The sequence below is a fragment of the Fopius arisanus genome, unplaced genomic scaffold, assembly GCF_000806365.1.
Source record: "Fopius arisanus strain USDA-PBARC FA_bdor unplaced genomic scaffold, ASM80636v1 scaffold00166, whole genome shotgun sequence".
NCBI classification, from domain to species: Eukaryota; Metazoa; Arthropoda; class Insecta; order Hymenoptera; family Braconidae; genus Fopius; species Fopius arisanus.
The window spans coordinates 71,103-91,254 of NW_011887905.1; the positions used below are offsets into that span (position 1 = coordinate 71,103).

The window sequence follows — 20,152 nt, forward strand, 5'->3', positions numbered from 1 at the left end:
CATTAAAAAAACCTGCAAAATTTTTTCACGCGTAAACAAATTAATTTTCCAAACGTGCGAATGGAATCCCAGAGTCATCGTAAATTCCGCTGGAGGGAAATTTTCGTGGGGGTGGATGACACTCCAGCATTCCTCGTGAGTGGCGCTGTAATATCTCGGTCCACGTCTTTTGCTTTTTGTAAAGGAAAACTCATCTCGTCGAGAGTGTGTCCCTCTCTCAAAAGATGCGTACATCCTCCCACTCTCCAAGGAAATTCCACTCTCTCGACAGCGAGAGCCCAGAAATTCTCATTCCCGCTGCAGCCACGCTGCAACAAAACGTGCGAGTGTGAGTGTGAATTTTTCAATAAAAAAAAAACGATTTCGTGTCAACTGAAGATCACGATGATCTCGATCGATTATCCGCTGTAGTTCACAGGTGAAAATTACAAGAGTCCGGATACATTCTATAATTCAATTTTGTGGAGACAACCAGTGACAGCATCCAGTCAACTCTCGAATGCATTCCTGAGATTCCGGAATTGCTCCAGAGGTTCATCAGTGCCACATTCGGATTAACGGACTTCGACAAGTACTCGTCAATGACACGACAAGAATGTGGTGAATACTGCTGATGTTTTTTTTTTTAATGAAACAAGTATTTGAAAAGCAAAAAGTGTTGAAAAATTTTGTTTATAATTTTGTCAGACATTTCTGAATAGGGAGGAGTTGATTAATAAGTGATGACGGAATTGAATTGATAATTGCAGAAAAACTATTGCATGATCTAGATGATCCAAATGGGCAGTAGAGGCCCATTATGACCCACTTCGAGGAACCACTGCATCAGCACGAATTTCTACCCCTGTGCGATGTTCTGTTCAACATAATATCACTGGCATCCTATTTCTGTGATGTTGTTTTCGATCTGGCAATGGGGTACGCTCTAGCGAATCATCCAACAGCTCCAGCGATTTTTTTTCCACTGAGCGTTGGATTCGTCGTCGTCTCGTTGTTGATCTCGCAGGTCAGTAATTAAAATTCAACAGCCAAATAGTGAAATTTAATAATGAGACTTCGTTTACCAGATCATCAGCATGCGGTGGTACCTGTGGGGTGCCCGAGGAAAATTAACAATTCACGTGTCATCGGAGAATCAAAATTCCCATAAAAAAAAATTCAAGTGGACTGTCTGGTGTGTCATCGTTCTCCATGCCACGCAAATTGGTGTCTTGTGGAGATACTTTAAATTATTTATTCCAGTTAATCTGAGTTTCGTTAAGCACGAGGTTCGAGAGCTGTGCGTTCTTCGTCTGATTCATGCATTCTGTGAGGCAGCCCCAATGCTGTTGCTGCAGCTGTACCTGCTCTCGATAGGAATTGGCAACAACGTGATAAAAGAGGGAAGAACAGAGTTGGAATCTGAAACGTGGGATGCCAGCAAGCTGGGGGAATTAACAGCTGTGTCAGCAGGTCTCTCCCTGTGGAGTGTCTGTTGGGCAGTGGCGAGTTTCAGCAAAGGTGCAGCAAGACTGAGAAATCTAGAACGCCTAGTTCTCACTTGGCTCGGAGTTCTGGCACAACTTGCTTGGCGTCTGGGAACGGTGAGTGCAAGGGTTGGAGCCCTTGTGGCATATGCATCTCTGTATGGAGGCCAGTGGCTGCTGATTGTCATGGCTTTGCACTGGCTCTCGATGCTCATGTGGCTCCTCCTCACTCCCGATGGCCTTTTCCACGGTGGTGAACGACTATCATTCACCCGAAAAACATTTCTCGCCTCTTTACTGGCCTTCGTCTACATATTTGCCTATGTCAACCTCCACGAGACAAATCATCGACAGAAAATGCTCATTTTTTACACTGTCATGTTCCTGGAGAACAGCCTGTTGATCGGTGTCTGGGCAGTTGGGATTAATGAGGATCATTATCGATTTACCAATCAGCCCAAGCCGGTGATCCTCATTCTGATCCTTATCGCCCTCTTCTTCGGGGGATTGTGCTTCATGGCTTTGTATTATCGATTCTTTCATGTCAGGAGATTGAGGTACGAGGCTGGGGGGCGAATGAATGGAAATAGTGCTGCAACAACACTCTCCAGTCATGTAAGTTTCAACATCAAATGAATTTTAATCCACAATAAAATTGAATTTTAATCAATCGACAAAATTTCCTAGAGAAAAATTGAAAGTTACATTTAAATATGAAGATATTGTATTTATTAGAGGTGAATTGAATTCCCAGGGCAATAACGAGGAGAAACGACTGGATTACTACGATACGAAGAAGTTATCCAACTCCTTGAGCATCAGTATGCAGAAGGTGAAATTGAGCAACAACGGAATCCCCGGGGTGTTCAACTGCCGGTTCGCCAACCCGGCGGTGTCTAATCTCAACAGAAAGAAGAAGAAACCAACAACTTTCGTTCCACCACCACCACCCCCTCAGGCCCTTGGTGACACAAAGCACTGGAATAATAATAAGACGAATACCAAGCAGTTGATACCATTCTGGAAACGGCCGCTGTCGACAGCCGATAATTACGTGAGTCCCTAGAATTTTGTCAATTGATTATTTAAGAAATAATACAAAGAATTTTCCTGTTCTCGACAAAATAATTAATTTAATGTTCCAATAATCAATTGCCCTCAATTAATTTCTCATCAGGACGACGAACGCGAGAAGAAGACTGATGTAGACCGTCCAATGGGTTCATTAAACATCAATTTGATCCGAGAAAAATTGCGAGAGAAGAAGCAGCAGCAGTTGCGAGAATTGCGTGCTATTCAGGAGGAAATCCGAGAGGGAAAGCTAGTGCCACCCCCGTCGGCGTCGACGTCATCACCGTCATCGTCGATTTCAGCTGCTCATCAGCAGCCCCCACCGAGTGCCAAATTGCACACATCGCCGAACACCACATGTCCAGTGTCCTCGTCCTCTCCTCTGCGTGATACAGGAATACCATTGACATCCTGGCCACCCATCAAAATGCACTGCTTGCTCCCACCACCGCCTTCTTCATCCTTTCATCCGGTAGCACATGCCACCAATATTTGGAAGGACATCTCTCAGTGGGAGAGACCAGACACTTCCGAGATTCTGTTGGCCCCCAGGTGCTTGCCACTGGCGTCAGGGCATCATTATCCTCACTGGACATCTGGACACAGTCAAAATGAGGAGGATGATAGTTCCAAGGGAGAGCCAGAGGCTGGTGAGGACCTCAGTGACATGGAGGGGAGTCAAATTTCCCTTCCGAAGAGTCACACTCTCCCTCGAGAGTTCAAATATAATAACGAAGGGAGTCAACCACGAGAACGTCGTGCTCACGTCAACAAACCCTATTCCTCGAGGTTTCAGCCTGGGAACAATAGCTCTGATGGGGATGTTGATAGTGCTGATAATGATGAGGAGACAGATTCAGAGGTGCAGGGGAACGTGAGAAATCTGCATGCTCTAAACCACGAGCACGACGTGCAGAGACGTTTTGCATTTGCCAACGAAGAAGCGGTGGATCATGGGAACTCGGTAACGAATAGTGTACTCACGTCCATGGGAACTCTCGGCTGTTATTTAAATAATTCGTATGGCTCCAGGGTCAATCCACTGCTCAAGCTCAAAGTCAAGCATGAGACTAAATTGTGAAGCTTACGTCGAATTGTTATCCTTTAGCTATTCAGTTTTTCATTAATCAAGGAGAAATGATAAGACTGGAAATTTAACTTGAGAAGAGCAACCCCTGCGACAATACGGAGAATTCAATTCCGTCCACGACGTTATAATGATTATTGTTCGTATTGATATTGTATTTCCACATTATAAAAAAATTCAGTGGAAAAATCCAACGGAATTCAGTCGAATTTTTAAAAAGTCGAAGGTTTTTTCAAGGATTTTTTTTTCACACGTGGACTTTTTTGGTCGAGTTACCCGATGATATAACTATTTACTCATTAAATTAAAATGTCGTACGAATCAGACTGCCAGTAATTTAAACCCGTACTTGGATGTTTCGATGCGCTAGGTATTTAGTGCATATTGTTTTATAGATATTCTTTTATACTATTTGTAAATAAAACGTGCCTTATGCTGAACCCCCAATGTCGGAGGAAATAAATATATGAGAAATTCAATTGTTAATGTAATTTCATCATTATCCATCCATCCATAATTAAAACATAAAAACTTCAATATAATCTTATTGTAAAAATATTTTCTCCACACAGAATCGACTGAATTTAGCGTGTAATATTGATTTTTGAAAAAAAAAAACAAAGAAATAAAAAAAGAAATGAAAAAATTTCCACACACACATATGCATGCACACACCACGGAGGCATAAAAAAAATTGCATTTTGGGACTGTCGGGGGATAATGGATCGACCTAATGAAAAAAATTAAAAAATAAAATCTCAAGGATTAGAATCCTTGGATTTGAGAGGAAAAATGTCGTAAAACTGGATCCTTGATGATATTCACCTTTGCTATTGTTCTTTTCATTGATCAAATCTCGACTACAACTCGGGGTTTAACAACACAAACCCAGGAGCCACCCACGCACGATTTTAGAGGCACCTCTGTGGAGGGAATTGGAGGGAGTGATGACGTAGTGGGAAGGATCGAGAGGGGAATTGGAGACCTGAGGTTCATACACGACGCGTTAGAGGCAACTGCTGCAGTCGTCCGGTGGCAAGTGTCCAAATTTCCATTCAGAATCCATTAAAAATAGTTAATAATCAAATCATTATTGAGGATGCGAGTGCCGGATTTATCCATTGGTATGTCTTTCTGGTGTGCAGTTACCAGGGAAAAATGAAGAGAAGAACAGGTGGTGATAGCCCAAATGAAAGGGAGTAATGATTCCTGGGACGACTGGAATCCCTGGCGCTTCTCTGGCGCAATATAAACTCCAAGTGAGACGTGCCAGAGCGCCAACCATTTCCTCATTACACTCCATGTGAAAATCATGAAATTCTACTTTTCAGCAATCAGTTGATTGTTGAGTAAAGTTGAGGATCGATGAGACTGATGTGTGAGTTTAAACGATAAATATCTAGCGGACGGTTTTACTTTTTGTGGAGAAAATCAGGAGATTTGGATTTTTATGGTGCAAGCTGATGGGTAACAAAATTGTGGTATCAATTGGACAAGATTGTGAATGAAAGTGGGAAGAAGAACGTGATGTTAAAATCGAGGAACTGCTTTATTTCGTGAATTGGAAATTGGTAAATTCGGTGAACTCGAGAAATTGAACGAAATTGTGGATTAGTGATTGGTGTGGATTAATGCACATTCTGGTTTACGTCAAATTATTTGACCTTTTGGAATTTTTACTGAATAATTATTAAAAATTGTTCGTGAGATTTTTTTTCATTGTGTTTAATATTCTTCTCATGGTATACAGGAAGGATTAATTAATTACAGATATATTTTATTTTTTTCTGGAGACAATTGTCTCTTGTAGTTTAAGTGGAATACCGATACAAAATGATAATTCCTGATTTCGTCATTTTATTACGTGTATAATAAACAAAACAATCCAAACTCTTGAATTTTCCATTTTTAAACAACAAATTTGAATAATTATTAAAACTCCAAAAAATGTGAGCCAGTGACAAAACTAAAAAAATTGCCTAAATCAGTGACTAAAAATTTTTCTATTGAATAACAAAAAAAAAACACTGACGCCAAGTGACCAAATATTCAAATAAAACCAAAACATAAAAATTGACTAAATCCTCAGCACTAGATTTCAATTCTCAAAAAAATGGCGAGTGAAAGAGAGACCTGAGCTCCAGGAAATCGTCCAGAACAAGAGGATCTTCCACCGATGGATTTTCCATGAATCCTCAAAACATCAGAAATTTCAGTAATACTTGGGAAAAAAAATTGACGCACCAGATGAAACAGTGAAAAGGGTTGAAAGATTGAAAAATGACGATTGGGAGAGGTGAATTGTCGGCAAGCTTGTAGAAGTACTATAAAAGCGTGATGAGGATAGTGTCACAGGGAGACGAGTACTACAAGTACCGTGACATTAATGTCTATGACAGTGCGGGTGAATTAGAATTTTTTTGTAAATATAGGTGGCACATAGAGAAAGTGCTCTGGTGGCGGCTGTTGTGATGTTAGTGAACTGTCGAAATATAAACCGGTGTCGATTACGCCAACTTTTGTTGTGATTTTGCTGTGATTAACCAGTAAACACCAGTTAAATCAACCCCAGAAAATCACCCTGAAGTTACCACTGGTATTTCCATTCATTCAGCCACTGCCCCACGAAATTTCACCCTCGGAATAATGCTATTAACTATTTATCTTAGAGGTTAACCATTCGCTCGAGAGTGATCGATTCGAAACACACGTCAGGGTTCAGAAAAAAAAAATAAAGGCCTTTTGGAATGAAAAAATCTTTTTGGCCACGAACTTTGGGGGCTGACAGGTGCCAACAATTTGGCAGTGACTTTTTGGAGTGGTTTTTGTAGATTATGTGGCTCGTGTCAGACTGGGTGAAACAGTCCTGACGGTGACAGGGAACTTTCTTTTTTGGAAATTGTGGAGAGGAATGAATTTGGATCTCAGGAGGACCTTTGGAGGACTGTGGATTCTGGTGGTTTGGATGTGAATTTTTGAGGTTTTTCAAGGGACAGAACATGCTGAAGTTTTTAACGCACAAATTGAGGACTCACTCACTTAACGAGGATCCAAATCAAGATAAGGTGAGGTTTTCCTTGTGGAATATTTTTCAGTTTTTATTCAAACGTCAAATTGTTGTGGGTTAAGTACTCCAGTATTAATGAATGAACATTGAATTCTAAAAAAAATGAATTGATCAATTTAATTCAATTTAATCCGTCGAGATCTGTGAACATTCCAGAACCAATTGTCAATTGAATATTAAAAAAATTGATCTCAATTAAATCTTGATCTTAAGATTTATAAAACTAGAACGAGGAAAATTGAAAGTTTTATCGACAACTAGCTGTCAAATTACCCATCTAAAAATAAAAAAAAGACGCACCTTTTTCTGCTGGCGAGTTCGAAATGATTTTCTTTGTCTGAAGAACCCGTTGGGGTCGAGGACTTCAATAGAAATGGCTAGTGCCAACTTCCGGTGCAAAGATTTCAGAACTAGTACATCGTCCTGGCATGCACTGGAAAAAAAACCCGAGGAGTCAATATATTTGCTATACCTGAAAAATTTTATTAATTCCCCAGCCTAAACTGAATTCATCTGATGACATCTGCCTCGTGGAAATAATCTAAGTGTCAATGAAATAAATTTTTTTCTACATAATTTCTGAACAATTCAATCTCTTCACTGACTTTCCTGCTCCGAAGTTGAGGCTGAGTTTATGTAAAATGGAATAAGTAAATAATCAAACTGATAGAAACAGGGAGTGTACCCATATCTTCGCCTTGTGGAAACACATGAGACGTGTTTCCTGGATACGTCCAGATGATTAGCATATTGTTGGCTACCAGAGACAACTGGAGATAGCGTAAATAATTGTCTTGAATTTCGAGATGCTTCGTCATTCCCTTTACAATGAAGATTAGAATTTTCAGAGGACGGAGACATGAATGATGATCTATGATTCTGCCTTCCCTTATTTTATTACTTCATTCACGATTACATTTATCAGATATTAAAAAAAATACAAGACCGGTAAAATACCCGATAAATCCAGAGAATGAATTAATAACGGAATCCTAAAAAAAATTCTTTGACAACTGCTTATCAAATCGGCAATCTTGAAAATATGAAGTACTAAGTGTAAATATTTTTCTTATTCACACGTTTTTTTATTTACAGGCGGATGACAATCACGATTCGGGAACCGAATCAGATGATGAGTTCCAGGATGGCAGTGTCACTGGGAACGAGCCCTCAAGTGGTAAGTGCAGGATAAATTATCATAATTAGAGAAGCCGGGGGAAGTGGTATGGGGGGATATGATTAGACAAATATGTTTGGATTCGGAGAGATGTTTTTTACTATGGAAATAAAATAAGTGATACAATCAGCTTGGGACTAGTCGATACTATTTGGATATTCCAACAACTCGTTGAAAATAATCACACAGATAGCTACATGAATTTGTCCATGCATCATATTCCTTCCGTCACATTATTCTCGAAATTTACATTATTCTCTCCGTGCCACGAAAGTTAAAATCTGGCTTGTCATGTGGGACCATTACTCAGTCTACTGCTCAGGCTGGCATCCAAGATTGGGGGATAGATGGACTTGGCTTCATCCCTATATCCGCATTATTATTGCACCCAGAATTTACCATCCTAAATTCAACTCAGTCAGTTATTGTAATACTTCAATTTTTATTTCACCCATTAATTCAAATCCGGCATTCATTTACTGAAAAACTTATGCATTTTCGTATACGATTTACGTTTTACGATTGAATTCAAATTGAACATTAAAGGGTGAATTTTGGTGCAAATGGAAAAAGTCAGCAATGCATTTTTATTTTTAGGGGTGTTGAAATAAAAATAGAAACCATCGAATAGAGGTCGCCTGGACAGTAGTAAAGACTGGTGATATCAATTCTAGTGTATCAGACATGTGCATGATAAGACGGATAAGAGAATGCATTAAGAAAAAAATGTATTTCTGTCAACTATTCATTTCTTTGAGAAAAATGTTCTGACTTCAAACCCTGCACTCCTCCCCTCCAGTCACCTCTAAAAAATTCTAATTACATTTCAATTATTACAATTTTTTAATCTGGAAAATCCTCACATTAATTCTGACCTTGACTGAACTCATCCAATAATCATCAAAATCACGGGATCAATCATGATTGTTCTCCCCAGAAAATCACGAATTTGGAAATTATTAATGAGTAATTAATTACAATTGAAACCTAATGGGAATTTTCTGGAAATGAAAATATTTTATCAAAAGGCAGGTCTTCCCTCCACAGCTTAAATAATTCGAAATAATGATAGGTAATTAGAAAACAATAATAGCAAATGTTAATTTATGAGCATTTGTATTTTTATAGATAATATATATTATTGAAGATAATTCTCATGCTTGAAATTGAATTTGGAGCACGTGGCAATGACTCATGGTGCTTTCACAAAATATATACATTATTCTGGTAAGAGTATGAAAAAGATATCCGGAAAAATATATATTCCTTTCTGAGTGCATGCAGGAATCCGAGGGAAGAGGAAAGGGTCTGGGGTTGGCTCGATTCAACTCGGGTTGCTTCGTGGATCTGATGTTTTTCAGAAAGTTAGTACCAAACGGGTGACGTGTATCGATCAGCTGATGGCTGGGTCACGATGTACGGTGCATATAATGAGAGAGAAAAAAAATAGTGAGATAATACGGACAGTCTGACGGCTTCCGTTCAGATTATTCTATGCCAATTCTCTTAACAGCACCTGGAACCCTCTAATTCCATATTCCATACTATCGACTGTCAACAAACGTCATGTTGCCATTTTTTTTTGCACGATTGGTGCAAAATTTAACGCAAATTTTTCATGACTGCTGATATAGTCTCATTTTCCATGATTTTTATAAATCATATTATTTTATCATTTTATTATTATTTGATGACTTACAAGGTAGTCGTGCGTCTATTTTTTTGAGTTGTTGGTAAATCATTTTTATATTATTATTCATTTTCATTAATAGGCATAATGAAATTTTAAAACGATTTGCTTCGCGTGAATTTTGATTTAATGATTTGAGGTATTCAGGTAGATTCTCTGGGGATGAACAGGTATTAGGGATAGGGGATGATTGAGGGGAAAGAAACAGTTGTGTCTCTTTTGCAGAGGAAAGTTTTAATATGACAGATGATTTCTGCCACCAACATCTCCATCGCGTTTATAATGTAACCTGTTTGTCTGACACTTTGCCGTGTCAGACCGTAATGGATTTGCCGAGCGGAAGGAGAAATTGAATTTTGCGGGGGGTCTGAGGGTTGTCAACGGGACAAAAATGGCAATTGTTGGGGCATTCGCCATTCACTCATAAAAGCTTGACGAAAATTCTCAAACAAAAAATACCGATGCAGAATTAAAAGAAATTTTTTCATTCCATTACAACTCAATCTAAAGTTTCGGAATTCGTCGATAATCCAAAAATTCTCCCATTCCTCGAATTATTCAGTAATCTCTTTATTATAATTACAATTATAGTAATTCTCAAAGCGCAGAATTCGACAAAAAAGAAACGAGAAATTTCAAATTCATTCAAATTCGTTCAGCTCGTGGAAATCCCTGAATTTTTAGAGAAATTTTGAATAATTTATAGAGATTCCATGAAAAATATATTCTTTTAGCCATGGGAAGTCCAGCAAGTCCTCCAGCTGCTGACAGTGGGGACGGTAATTTCGTGGGTTCACCAACGACATTCAGTTTTCTCCAGCGAAATTCAAGCGAGGAGTTGACTGATAATTCCGAACCCCGACTGCATCCTGGATCCCTGCCATCCTCGAGACTCCAGGGATGCAAGTCCCGGGAATCTAGTCTGCTCTCTCTGAATTACAACGACCAGCACAGCTCCGAGGAGGAGCTCGAGGTGATAAACAGTCCAAAGTCGACAGTATCCCAGGGTGGCAGACCAGCGACAGCTCCTGAGAAACGTAAATGGTCACAGGTCAGCAACAACAGTGTCCAGGGCCATTGTCCGGGTCAGCAGTCCAATCAGTCCGAGAAATCCAAGTCCCAGCAAGCCCTCGGTCTCGATGTACCTGCTATTGTCTCCACTTCCTCGGCTCCAGTCAGCAGAGCTGGAATGGAACCAACTGGTTCAGGCTCCAGCGACGAAGAGGTAATTATACTCTTCCAATTCCCAATTAAACAAGACTTCCCATTTAAATAATTGCTCAAGGAGCAGTTGCGTATAGTTATCGCACGAAAATTTACCACTTACATCAGCTAATAATTTTTAAAGCTAGATTGTATGTAATGATATCATAATTTATCATTGATAATTAATTATTAAGAATTTTGAATTAAATGATCGTGAAATCATGAAGAATTTTCAGAGTTTTGTATGAGCTGGTATGACTGGATCGAAGGAATCGAGTTCCGTGGAATGCTGAATATGAAAAATAACACGTTTGATTATTCCTTGAAACAGGTACAAGGCTTGTTGGGAAGCAGCAGAAGCAATGGGAGTATAATCTCACAGCCAGTGCAATTCCGCACATCACCGCCAATCGATGCTCACAAGCCTGGGAGATCATTATCACCACCACCGAAGCTCTTTCATGCATCAACGAGGGATCCACGACCGCCACCACGGCCTCGTTCACGGCCCAGGCATCATCCCCACCTGTATCATCACTATTACCATCATCATTATCAAATCGAAACTGATGTCGACTCGTTGAGTGCCTGCAGTCCACGGAAACGTCATCGACCACCACACCGTCAGCCCAGGCCGTGTCTCGATTTTGAGAAAATGCAACAGGTAATATTCCCCAGGTGCTAATAATATCACCCCTCAAAATATTATACTGCAAATATATTGCTTCGCGAAAATATCAGCCCGAAAAAGGTTACGAGTCGAGATATTACGATATCATTACATTATTTTTTTTAATATTACAAATGAAGGGATTCTGATATAAATTGTTTACTGCGCAGAAATATTACACTGGTAAATTAATGTTGCCCTCCATTATTTTTGAAGCAATATTACCAAGTGTAGTCGAGTGTCGTGATTTGCTTGAGTGAGCTCGGGATGCTTTTGTGTACGTTAAGAAATCGCGCATTTTGCGTTGCATCCTAAGTACTGCCTGAGGATTTCTACGAATTGAATTGGTCATTCGATCTCTGATCTTGTGGATGATAAACCAACTATTCATTATGTTTTTCCCTCATTCTCCTAATGTTTCGAAATAATGCGTGTTTTGTTGAAATATTTGAAACCATAATATTTTGAGTTGTGGTAATTCGATAGGCAACAGACAATATTGATCCACTACTTCTCTCAAGTATGGACCCTGGGGAAAATCATTTATTTTCTCAGTGCATGCCTTTGGAAGTTCTCTGGAACAATCCTCCGACATGCCCTTCATCCTCCCTTAATAGGACGACACGTTGAGCATAATACACAGTCATTGGGGACGTAACCGAGCACATCGGGTATCTGTGCATACCGTATCCCTCTTGTTGCATTAACGTATGCACGTACGATCCCGGAGACACGAGCAAATTACAATAATAATACCCCCTGTTATTTCTCACAACACGTACTTGCATACATACCAATAATACCTTCTGTATACCCTCCCCAGGGCTACCCAAAATCCTCGAAATTCAATAATTCTATCAACCACTCGAGCCACCATATTCCCCAAATGAATCGAGACAACGATATTTTAATCTCACTTGTTTGAGAATTTCCGATTTCCCATGATTCAAATGAGAAACAAGACGGAGGAAAAAATCCACTGAATTTTCCATTTTTCCCAAATTTTTCCGATTAACTTGCAAAATAAAATATCAATCTCAAACACCCATTATTTTTACATTAACAAGCTGCCCCCGACGAATTAAATAGATAATTGATTTTTCTTCAACCAAACGATTATACATATAAATAAATTCCCTGAGCAATAAATAATCAAATTAACTTCCTCGAAGCAAGTAAACAATTGGACTTATTAGTGCCATCACTTGTTTGAAATGGGTGATTAATTAATACCTCTTGAAAGAAGGGTGGTAATTTGTTGGAGATCAGCTATATTCGATTGTATAGTCGTATAAAAAAATGATGAGCAGTGGCAAATGGTGCAAAAACCATGTCAGTTATAGGTATAAGCGATGGTGAAAACAAGCAGAGCGATGAGCAGAACAACTGGTCTCGGTTGGGTTGTCTCGTCGGTGCCTAGCGTAGCACATAGTACGCTCGTAGTATCCGTAGTATTCCCGTCAGTACAGCCGGGGGAAACCTCACTTTCCGTCCATTTCATTCCCCCTCAATGGCTCAGAGTAAAATCTCCCCCTCTTCCTCCTCTTCCCCCTCTTCCTCCTCTTCCTACTCTTCCTCATCTTCCTCCTCTTCCTCCTCTTCATCCTCCCACCACCCCCCCGACAAAACCACGCCCACTCGACGGCAGCCATCATGTCCACCCCCTCCCGCCCTTCCGCCACCCCCTGATATCCCGCTGGTGCTTCAAAAGCAGTGGTTTAGATAAATATCCGAGCAGACATCTACGTACTGCAGCAGTAAACCTTTCTCTACTGCACAGTCACCTGCTAATATTACCAAAAATAGATCTGTACTTGATTCTTCATTTTTTTTTTCAACTTATGACGGTCTAAAATCATCTGACATTCAGTGCTCATACGACAAAAAATATATACTTGATTATTAAATTTTTTTTGTACATCCAATGATTTAGAGACAGAAAATCCGGGGAACGGATTTGAGATTAATTCCTTGTAGATGTTATTCCTGAAGAATGAGAATATTATGACTATTATTTTGATTTGATTTTATGATAAAATGTGAAAATGATTATCAATCTTCATTAATATAATTTTTATGTCATGAAATTATGTAAAAATGGTAATATTACGCTGAAAAGCTAGTCTCCTGGGTGGACAACTCTCCAGTGCACTGGATATTCCATAATAGATGAAGAGAAAGGGAAAAAGACATTTGGAACAAAAGAAACTGGTGGAAAAGCTCAAATGCAAGCTCAAGCCGAGGGTAGATGTTTTTCTCTACTTTCGGGCTTTTGATCTCGTTGATTCACTTTTCAAGTGAATATGTCTGTAGTTTCGTTATCGTGGCTCGTTTTTAGAGAAAGCTCTTGTGACGATGCACCATCTACTGAAGTTCTAGATAATTCCCCGGTTTTCCGAAAAATTCTCAAATATTTTCCATGAAGATTAGGGAACTCAGTGAGTTTGGAAAAATTCGCGAGAATTTGATATTCTCTGGGAATTTTTTGGCAGATTATTATTTTATCTCGGGGTAATAATGAGTGGTTATTTTGTTTTCCAGTTGAAGGCTCGTGCTGTGACGACCTGGAGGCATGGAGGCGATCACGGAAACGAGGTTTCGGTGTTCTGCTGGTGAGAATGGTGAACCGTGAACTGGAGATCTTTGCAGATCACCGGGGATCGGTTATGGATTATCTCCCTCGTTCCACTGGACTTGAAAATCCGCTCAAGTGAAGAGTAAATAAAGAGGGGAAGTCCCTTTTGTTCCGAGAATTGTTCGTTATTCGAGTGACAACAATTGAATTTTGTCTTTCGTGAGTTGTGATTGTTAGACAGAAAATACCAATTTCACGAGCATTCACTCGGGGGAATAGAAATAACGAAAAATAATACCTGTAAATATCACAATAATAGTGTAAACTGCTGTGGTAACACGCAATCACGACAAATTGGAAAGTAAAAATCCTCTAGACATGTCGGATCTTCTGTATATACATGCATATATATTATCTGTGCCCTGTATTATTACTGTTTATGCGCCCGGACTAATGAAGGAAAGACGTGAGTGGCATCAATCCGAATGAAAATATTTATGATACGTTTTTTTTACGAAACTGAGAAGATGACGCTTATAAAATGGCTCTTCATTCCGTGCGATGAGTTTCGAGTTCTCTAGGATGAAATATCATGTTCAGATAGTGTTGCCAACTGGAAAATTCTAGCTCGTCACCAAATTAAAGGGTCGACCGTGAAAACAGTCAAATCCTAGAATAAATAAACAATCCAAATGACTCAAATGATTAAAATGCGCCCTGAGCAGCTGATGATTTTGTTCTCTCTTTTTTTTCTATTGACGTCATTAGATTTGTGTGACAGCTAGAGTTTCCTTGATTTTCCTTTTTAATATAATCGGCCCCTGTCGCAATGAGATTTTATGGGAAAATCATTGAATTGGCAAGGCTGTGTATTTTATCGTGAATTACTTCACTTGACGGAGAATGGAGGTGGTGATGAGCTGGGGATGATGACTGAGTCGGTGTGATCTCTGTGCTTCTCCTTCTATGATACAGGAAGCTGTGGTTTCATTCGTTATGCAATTATTCTGCGAAGCACTTGAATGCAACCCTCCCTGCCCCAGAGAGAAATCGATGAACGAGTGGTATACGCTTTTGATGTGATTATCCTACGTACTCATTAGAAGTGTAATAAACATAAGTAGAGGAACGAGTATGTGAACATGTCGTTGTGGAATTTTTGTCATTTCAGTAGGTCAGTGAGACTATTATTTTTACGTGGATATTGTAATTGTAGGATGCACATTTTTTTAATAATTTGTAAATATTTTTGGTTTTTATGGGAAATTTGAGAAAATTTTTCGGTTTTCTAATTTGATGAATTCCGGGGGTTGATCATAAATTCAAAAAATTCTGAAGTTTCTTGGAATTTATATCGGGATTCTATAGAAATTATTTTGATGTTTTATAGGAATTTCATTATTTTTATTTGATAAAAATTTTAATTTAATAATAAATTGCAATTGGTGCAATAAAGACCAGATAATTATCCACGCAAAGTAATGAGTCTATCAATATTACAATCGCGTATTTGTTTTCACACCGGATTTTTGATAAATCATTCAAAATATCATCGGAACTTTGACGATTACTTGTCCACCAATTAATTTGAATCTCGTGGAAAATGAATTCGTACTTCCATCCAGAAATATCATTAGTTGATTGATAAACAGAATCGAGAAGTTTGGGAAGATTAAGTGTACAAAATTATCCTCGAAATGTAAAATTTCTTTATTTTTTATAAATAAAAGAGGGGGTAGGAGTAAAGGGACAACAGACGCTCAATGAAATTTCCCAGCCCCTCGAAATTGGAGGGGAAGTAACGAATGAGAGATAATGAAAATTGTAACGAGTACTTGGTGTGTACGAGTCTCGGTGTTGTAACTTTGAGTCTCATCACCCACTGTGATAGGACCATTTGTCATTCTTATTTAATAAAGGAGTAGATATTCACTTTGAACCCCATGCATAGATCATTCTCCGATCGAGATAAATCCATTCGTCCTGAGTAGATACTCCATATAGCTATTTTCCCCTTAATTTCGCATTCAATTTGCTCAGAGAATAGAACTACTTCTGACAATGAAGATTTACTCCACACACCAAAATATTCTGATTTTTTATAAATTTCTGAGAAACGGTTGATAATTGTTGCAATCGACGTGAAAATGAACATTTATAAAAATTCACAAAACTACAAAAAATTTAGAGAAAAACGCACGATTAGAAAAATTTGAGGCATTAAATATTAATATTTGAATTCTATCGACGCTCCGTCGGAAATTAAAAAAAAATATGCAAAATGAGATAGTATCGGCAATATCTCTTTAAAATCGTAAAATGTGATCAATAATTTTTTCTGAATAAGAGAGAGAATTTTAAATCGAAGGAAATTAAATTCATGCAATTTCCAGTAGATTTATGATTTTTTTTGTCAAAAGCAGTTTTTTTCTTAGAGTGTGAATGAAGAACGATCTCTTGTTTCCCCATCTCTGTGTAACAGTAGGAATGTCCATTCGTTTAAATTTCCTGTAAATTTCAACTCCAAACTTTTGTAAAGATGGAGGAAGGAATCCTCAATGAGAATAAAGGACTCCGTCTGAAATCGAATTCGCACATAATTGTGAAAAATGTAGGAATTTCGTGTAATCCTTGGCGATTAAGTCTCGGAGTTTATCCTTTCGAGTATTCTAAATGAGAAGTGAGGGGAGAGGGGTGGATTTTTGAGAATGAGTGCGATGAATAACTGGGAAGCACAGAGGATTAAAAAAATAAAGGGCAAGGGGGCAAGGGAGGCTACGAGACACGTGGAAATATCCGATATTGAACCAAAATTACCAGTAATAAATGAAATGTCTAACTGACTGACAATATTGTTTAATACTGTCTTTCATTTCTGACCTCGACCACCCGTACAATAACAAATCAATAAAAAATCAATAAAAAGTCAATAACAAATCAATAACAAATCAATATTTATTATTCATATATAATTAGCGATTCGCTCTCACGAAACGATTAAAAAATGAATACTACAATTATTATTAGATTGCATTATCTTATTATTTTCATAATTGCAATCCATTTAATTTTATTTTCTTCACTTCAATTGTTTTATAAAAAGATATACATCTCTTGATATTTATATTCTATTCTCGTCGAAAGATATTGAAGACCAGAATTTCTCCTGAGCGAAATTCGATGTGACTTTGGCCCTGAGGTCTTCAGGTCCTGAAATATGGAGATACCTCAGATTTTTCTTGGCTGGCTTCACTGGGGGCCAGCTGACTCCAACAGATGGTTTTCTGTAATTAAAAAAATCAGAAGTACTGAATCATCAAAGTCAAATCAAATGATTGAATTATACCCATTCAACATGAAGGATTTTATCATATCCAAGAGAATCTTCTGCATTTTTAACGTTGGTTCATCGGTGATCTCCGCCAGTTCTGACTTTATTATAAATAATAAGACGTCGTCACTGTGACAAACTCCTAAAATAAAAGCATACAAATATAAATTATTATTTTATTGATTAATCAATTTTCGCATTACTAAATAATAGGAATTATAAAATTATTCAAAATATTATCATTATTAATTTATTACAATCATAATAATTATTATGATATTACTTATGAATATAAGTAATAGAAATTGAGATAGAACTCACCGTAATTTCCAGTGACATTGAACAAATCAGTCAAACTTATTTGTGCTCGATAATTGTAATAATAAACCCACACAGGACTCCGATTGTATTTTGCCATCAACCTGGCGCCCAGTGGTGAGAATGATCGATGTCCATGCAAGTAAACCAGAGACATAACACTCTTTTTATCAATTTTATTTCCACCGAAGTAATGATGTCTGATCGTCTCCGCCACAGATGCTTGTTCATCCTGTGGAACAGTGAAATTGAAATCCAGGAGATGAGGGGCGATTTCCACCCATTTCTCGTCCAGCTCTTCCAGAATTTCTTTCTTCTCGATGAACTCGGCCACGGGGAAGAGCCCTTCCTCGGAAACGACGGTTGATATCCAGGGAAGATCAGCAGCATCACCACTCCTGATTATCTCCACTGGAGTTCGATCCAGGAACGGTGACGAGGAGCTCTGCTCCACTACTGGCCCGAAGGGCACATCCGGGTTGAACATAAATGGCTGGTGGAAAAAAAGATTTCCAGCAATGATTGATATTATTGTTATCGAATTTTTCATAACAGTTTACCTGAAAATTCCCGACTTGGGCGGCGATTTTTTTTGCAGGTTTTTTCTTCAAGCAATCAACCATTTCTTTGGTATTTTCTGTAGGACATCCCATCAATGATCCCACCTTCCTGGCTTTTTCACCGCTGCCCTCGGTTTGGGCCCAATTATCCAGAGCAGTTCCACTAAATGACATTCCTCCTGAGAATTATTATTTATCAATAAAAATAATTTTCAATTTTCAATCTAGAAAAAAAAACAGAAAACGATACAATAGAAATTATTCATAATTATTATTTAAAAAATCGAAATAATTATCAATAAACTACAGTAATAATATAATAATAATAATTGTGATAAAAAATAATGGTCAAATATTCAATTTAATGTGAATAATTTGTTATTTAGATGTTGAATATATTTTTGAGAGACCTTGAAAGAGCCCACGACTCATGGGACTCAGATAGTGAAAATGAGTGCTGGAACCTCCAGCACTGACTCCACCGAGAGTAATTCCATTTGGATCACCACCAAATGACTCGATATTCTCGTGAATCCATCGAAGAGCCAAACTTTGGTCCTTCAGACCCATATTCCCAGGTACCACTCCATCCCCGGTGCTCATAAAACCTGATAAAAATATTTAGCGTGATGTACCGAATAGTTATGATAGTTAAACAATTACCTAGAATGTTGAGACGGTAATTGAAGGTCACGAAGATTAAATTTCGGTTCATGATGTAGGACGAGCCCTCGTTGGAACCCTCTCCGAACTGGAAGGATCCACCGTAGATCCAAAACAAGACAGGAAGTAAATTCAATTGATTTTTTGGGAGATTTGAGGGCGTGTAGATGTTCAGGTGGAGGCAATCCTCATCTCCGTGGACTCTTTCGGGTAAATTGACGGTCTCAGGAGCAAATTGGACACAACCACTTCGAGGTCTTTTTGCCATTAACGTACCCTCCCAGGGGCCATATCTTTCCGGGGGCTAAATTTAATTAATTTTTAATATGAAATAAATCCATAATTTACGTAATAATAAGAAAAATAATAATGAGCAATTGAAAAATCATTTATCAGACTCAAATAAATTTATGTACTTCAGTTAAATTTGAAATGCAAAATTGAATTTTTTATTCAATTTATACATCGATTTTTATTGATTATTGATTATTATTGATGATTGATTTTTTATTATTATTACACGTCGATTTAATTATAATAAATTCTCTATTGATATCAAATGGATGCGTTTTCTATTTCGAGATGATTTCATTAATCGATTTGAATGAATTGTTCTCAGAAATTGTTCTTGATCTAGAATAGATTGTACCTCAAATCTCAAGTCGTCGATTGGTGGTTTTCCGTATGGAATCCCTTCAAAGGCCCTGTACTTGTATCCAAGACTACTTTTTCTGTAAGAACCCTCAACACTTCCAAGTGCTGTCTCAACCACGAGCTCTGATTCGTCCGCCGATAGTCCATAACTGAAATTTATGAGCAACAATATTCCAAGAATAATCGACATGGTTCCACGTTTTACAATAATCAACTAGCAACATTCACCTGGATTCCCTGTATATATGATAAACAAAAGAGATAGCCACTAATGATAATGATGTTCTTTACGTCATTACGTGACGATCGTTAAGTGTGTGCAGTGAAAATGTTTTTTTTTTAATAAAAAAAACAAGAATTAATGAGGAGCAGTCTCTGCGTTTTTAATTCCATCACAATTACCATTTAATTTATATTAATCTAATTCCTATTAACGTGCAATTCTCCTAAACACTCCTAAAAATCAGAAATCGTTTTGTGTAAGACATCTGATATTTATTTATTTATAATTCCAAAATTTACGTATTGAAAAAATAATCTAAACATGAATTACTTTTAAAAAACGGTGCATAACGCTCAAAGCAGTTATACATTAATGCGGTTGTAATTATCATTAT

The 20,152-nt window shown here is 38.0% G+C and overlaps 3 protein-coding genes across 4 annotated transcripts; 2 read left to right on the forward strand and 1 right to left on the reverse strand.

Moving 5' to 3' along the window:
- Positions 1-303: 303 nt before the first annotated feature.
- LOC105272366 (uncharacterized) lies at positions 304-4,090 on the forward strand. Of its 2 annotated transcripts, none has more exons than XM_011314470.1 (5): positions 304-600; positions 750-1,006; positions 1,068-2,081; positions 2,221-2,520; positions 2,644-4,090. In XM_011314470.1, the coding sequence occupies exons 2-5, from the start codon at positions 800-802 to the stop codon at positions 3,616-3,618; spliced, it is 2,496 nt and encodes an 831-aa protein (XP_011312772.1). In that variant the 5' UTR covers positions 304-600; positions 750-799; the 3' UTR covers positions 3,619-4,090. The 2 variants fall into 2 exon arrangements, with proteins under 2 accessions (XP_011312772.1, XP_011312773.1); XM_011314471.1 differs by having other exon boundaries at positions 771-1,006.
- Positions 4,091-5,663: 1,573 nt separating this feature from the next.
- Positions 5,664-16,869, forward strand: Reph (Regulator of eph expression). Its single transcript, XM_011314472.1, has 5 exons — positions 5,664-6,689; positions 7,787-7,868; positions 10,293-10,783; positions 11,096-11,428; positions 13,976-16,869. Exons 1-5 carry the CDS (start codon positions 6,624-6,626, stop codon positions 14,048-14,050), a joined length of 1,047 nt encoding a protein of 348 aa, XP_011312774.1. The 5' UTR covers positions 5,664-6,623; the 3' UTR covers positions 14,051-16,869.
- A 204-nt stretch (positions 16,870-17,073) lies between these two features.
- Positions 17,074-19,732, reverse strand: LOC105272368 (venom carboxylesterase-6). The gene is made up of 7 exons (XM_011314473.1): positions 19,531-19,732; positions 18,882-19,185; positions 18,629-18,826; positions 18,219-18,397; positions 17,662-18,151; positions 17,356-17,482; positions 17,074-17,293 (listed from the first exon to the last, which is right to left on the reverse strand). The coding sequence occupies exons 1-7, from the start codon at positions 19,723-19,725 to the stop codon at positions 17,131-17,133; spliced, it is 1,656 nt and encodes a 551-aa protein (XP_011312775.1). The 5' UTR covers positions 19,726-19,732; the 3' UTR covers positions 17,074-17,130.
- Between the last annotated feature and the right edge of the window lie 420 nt (positions 19,733-20,152).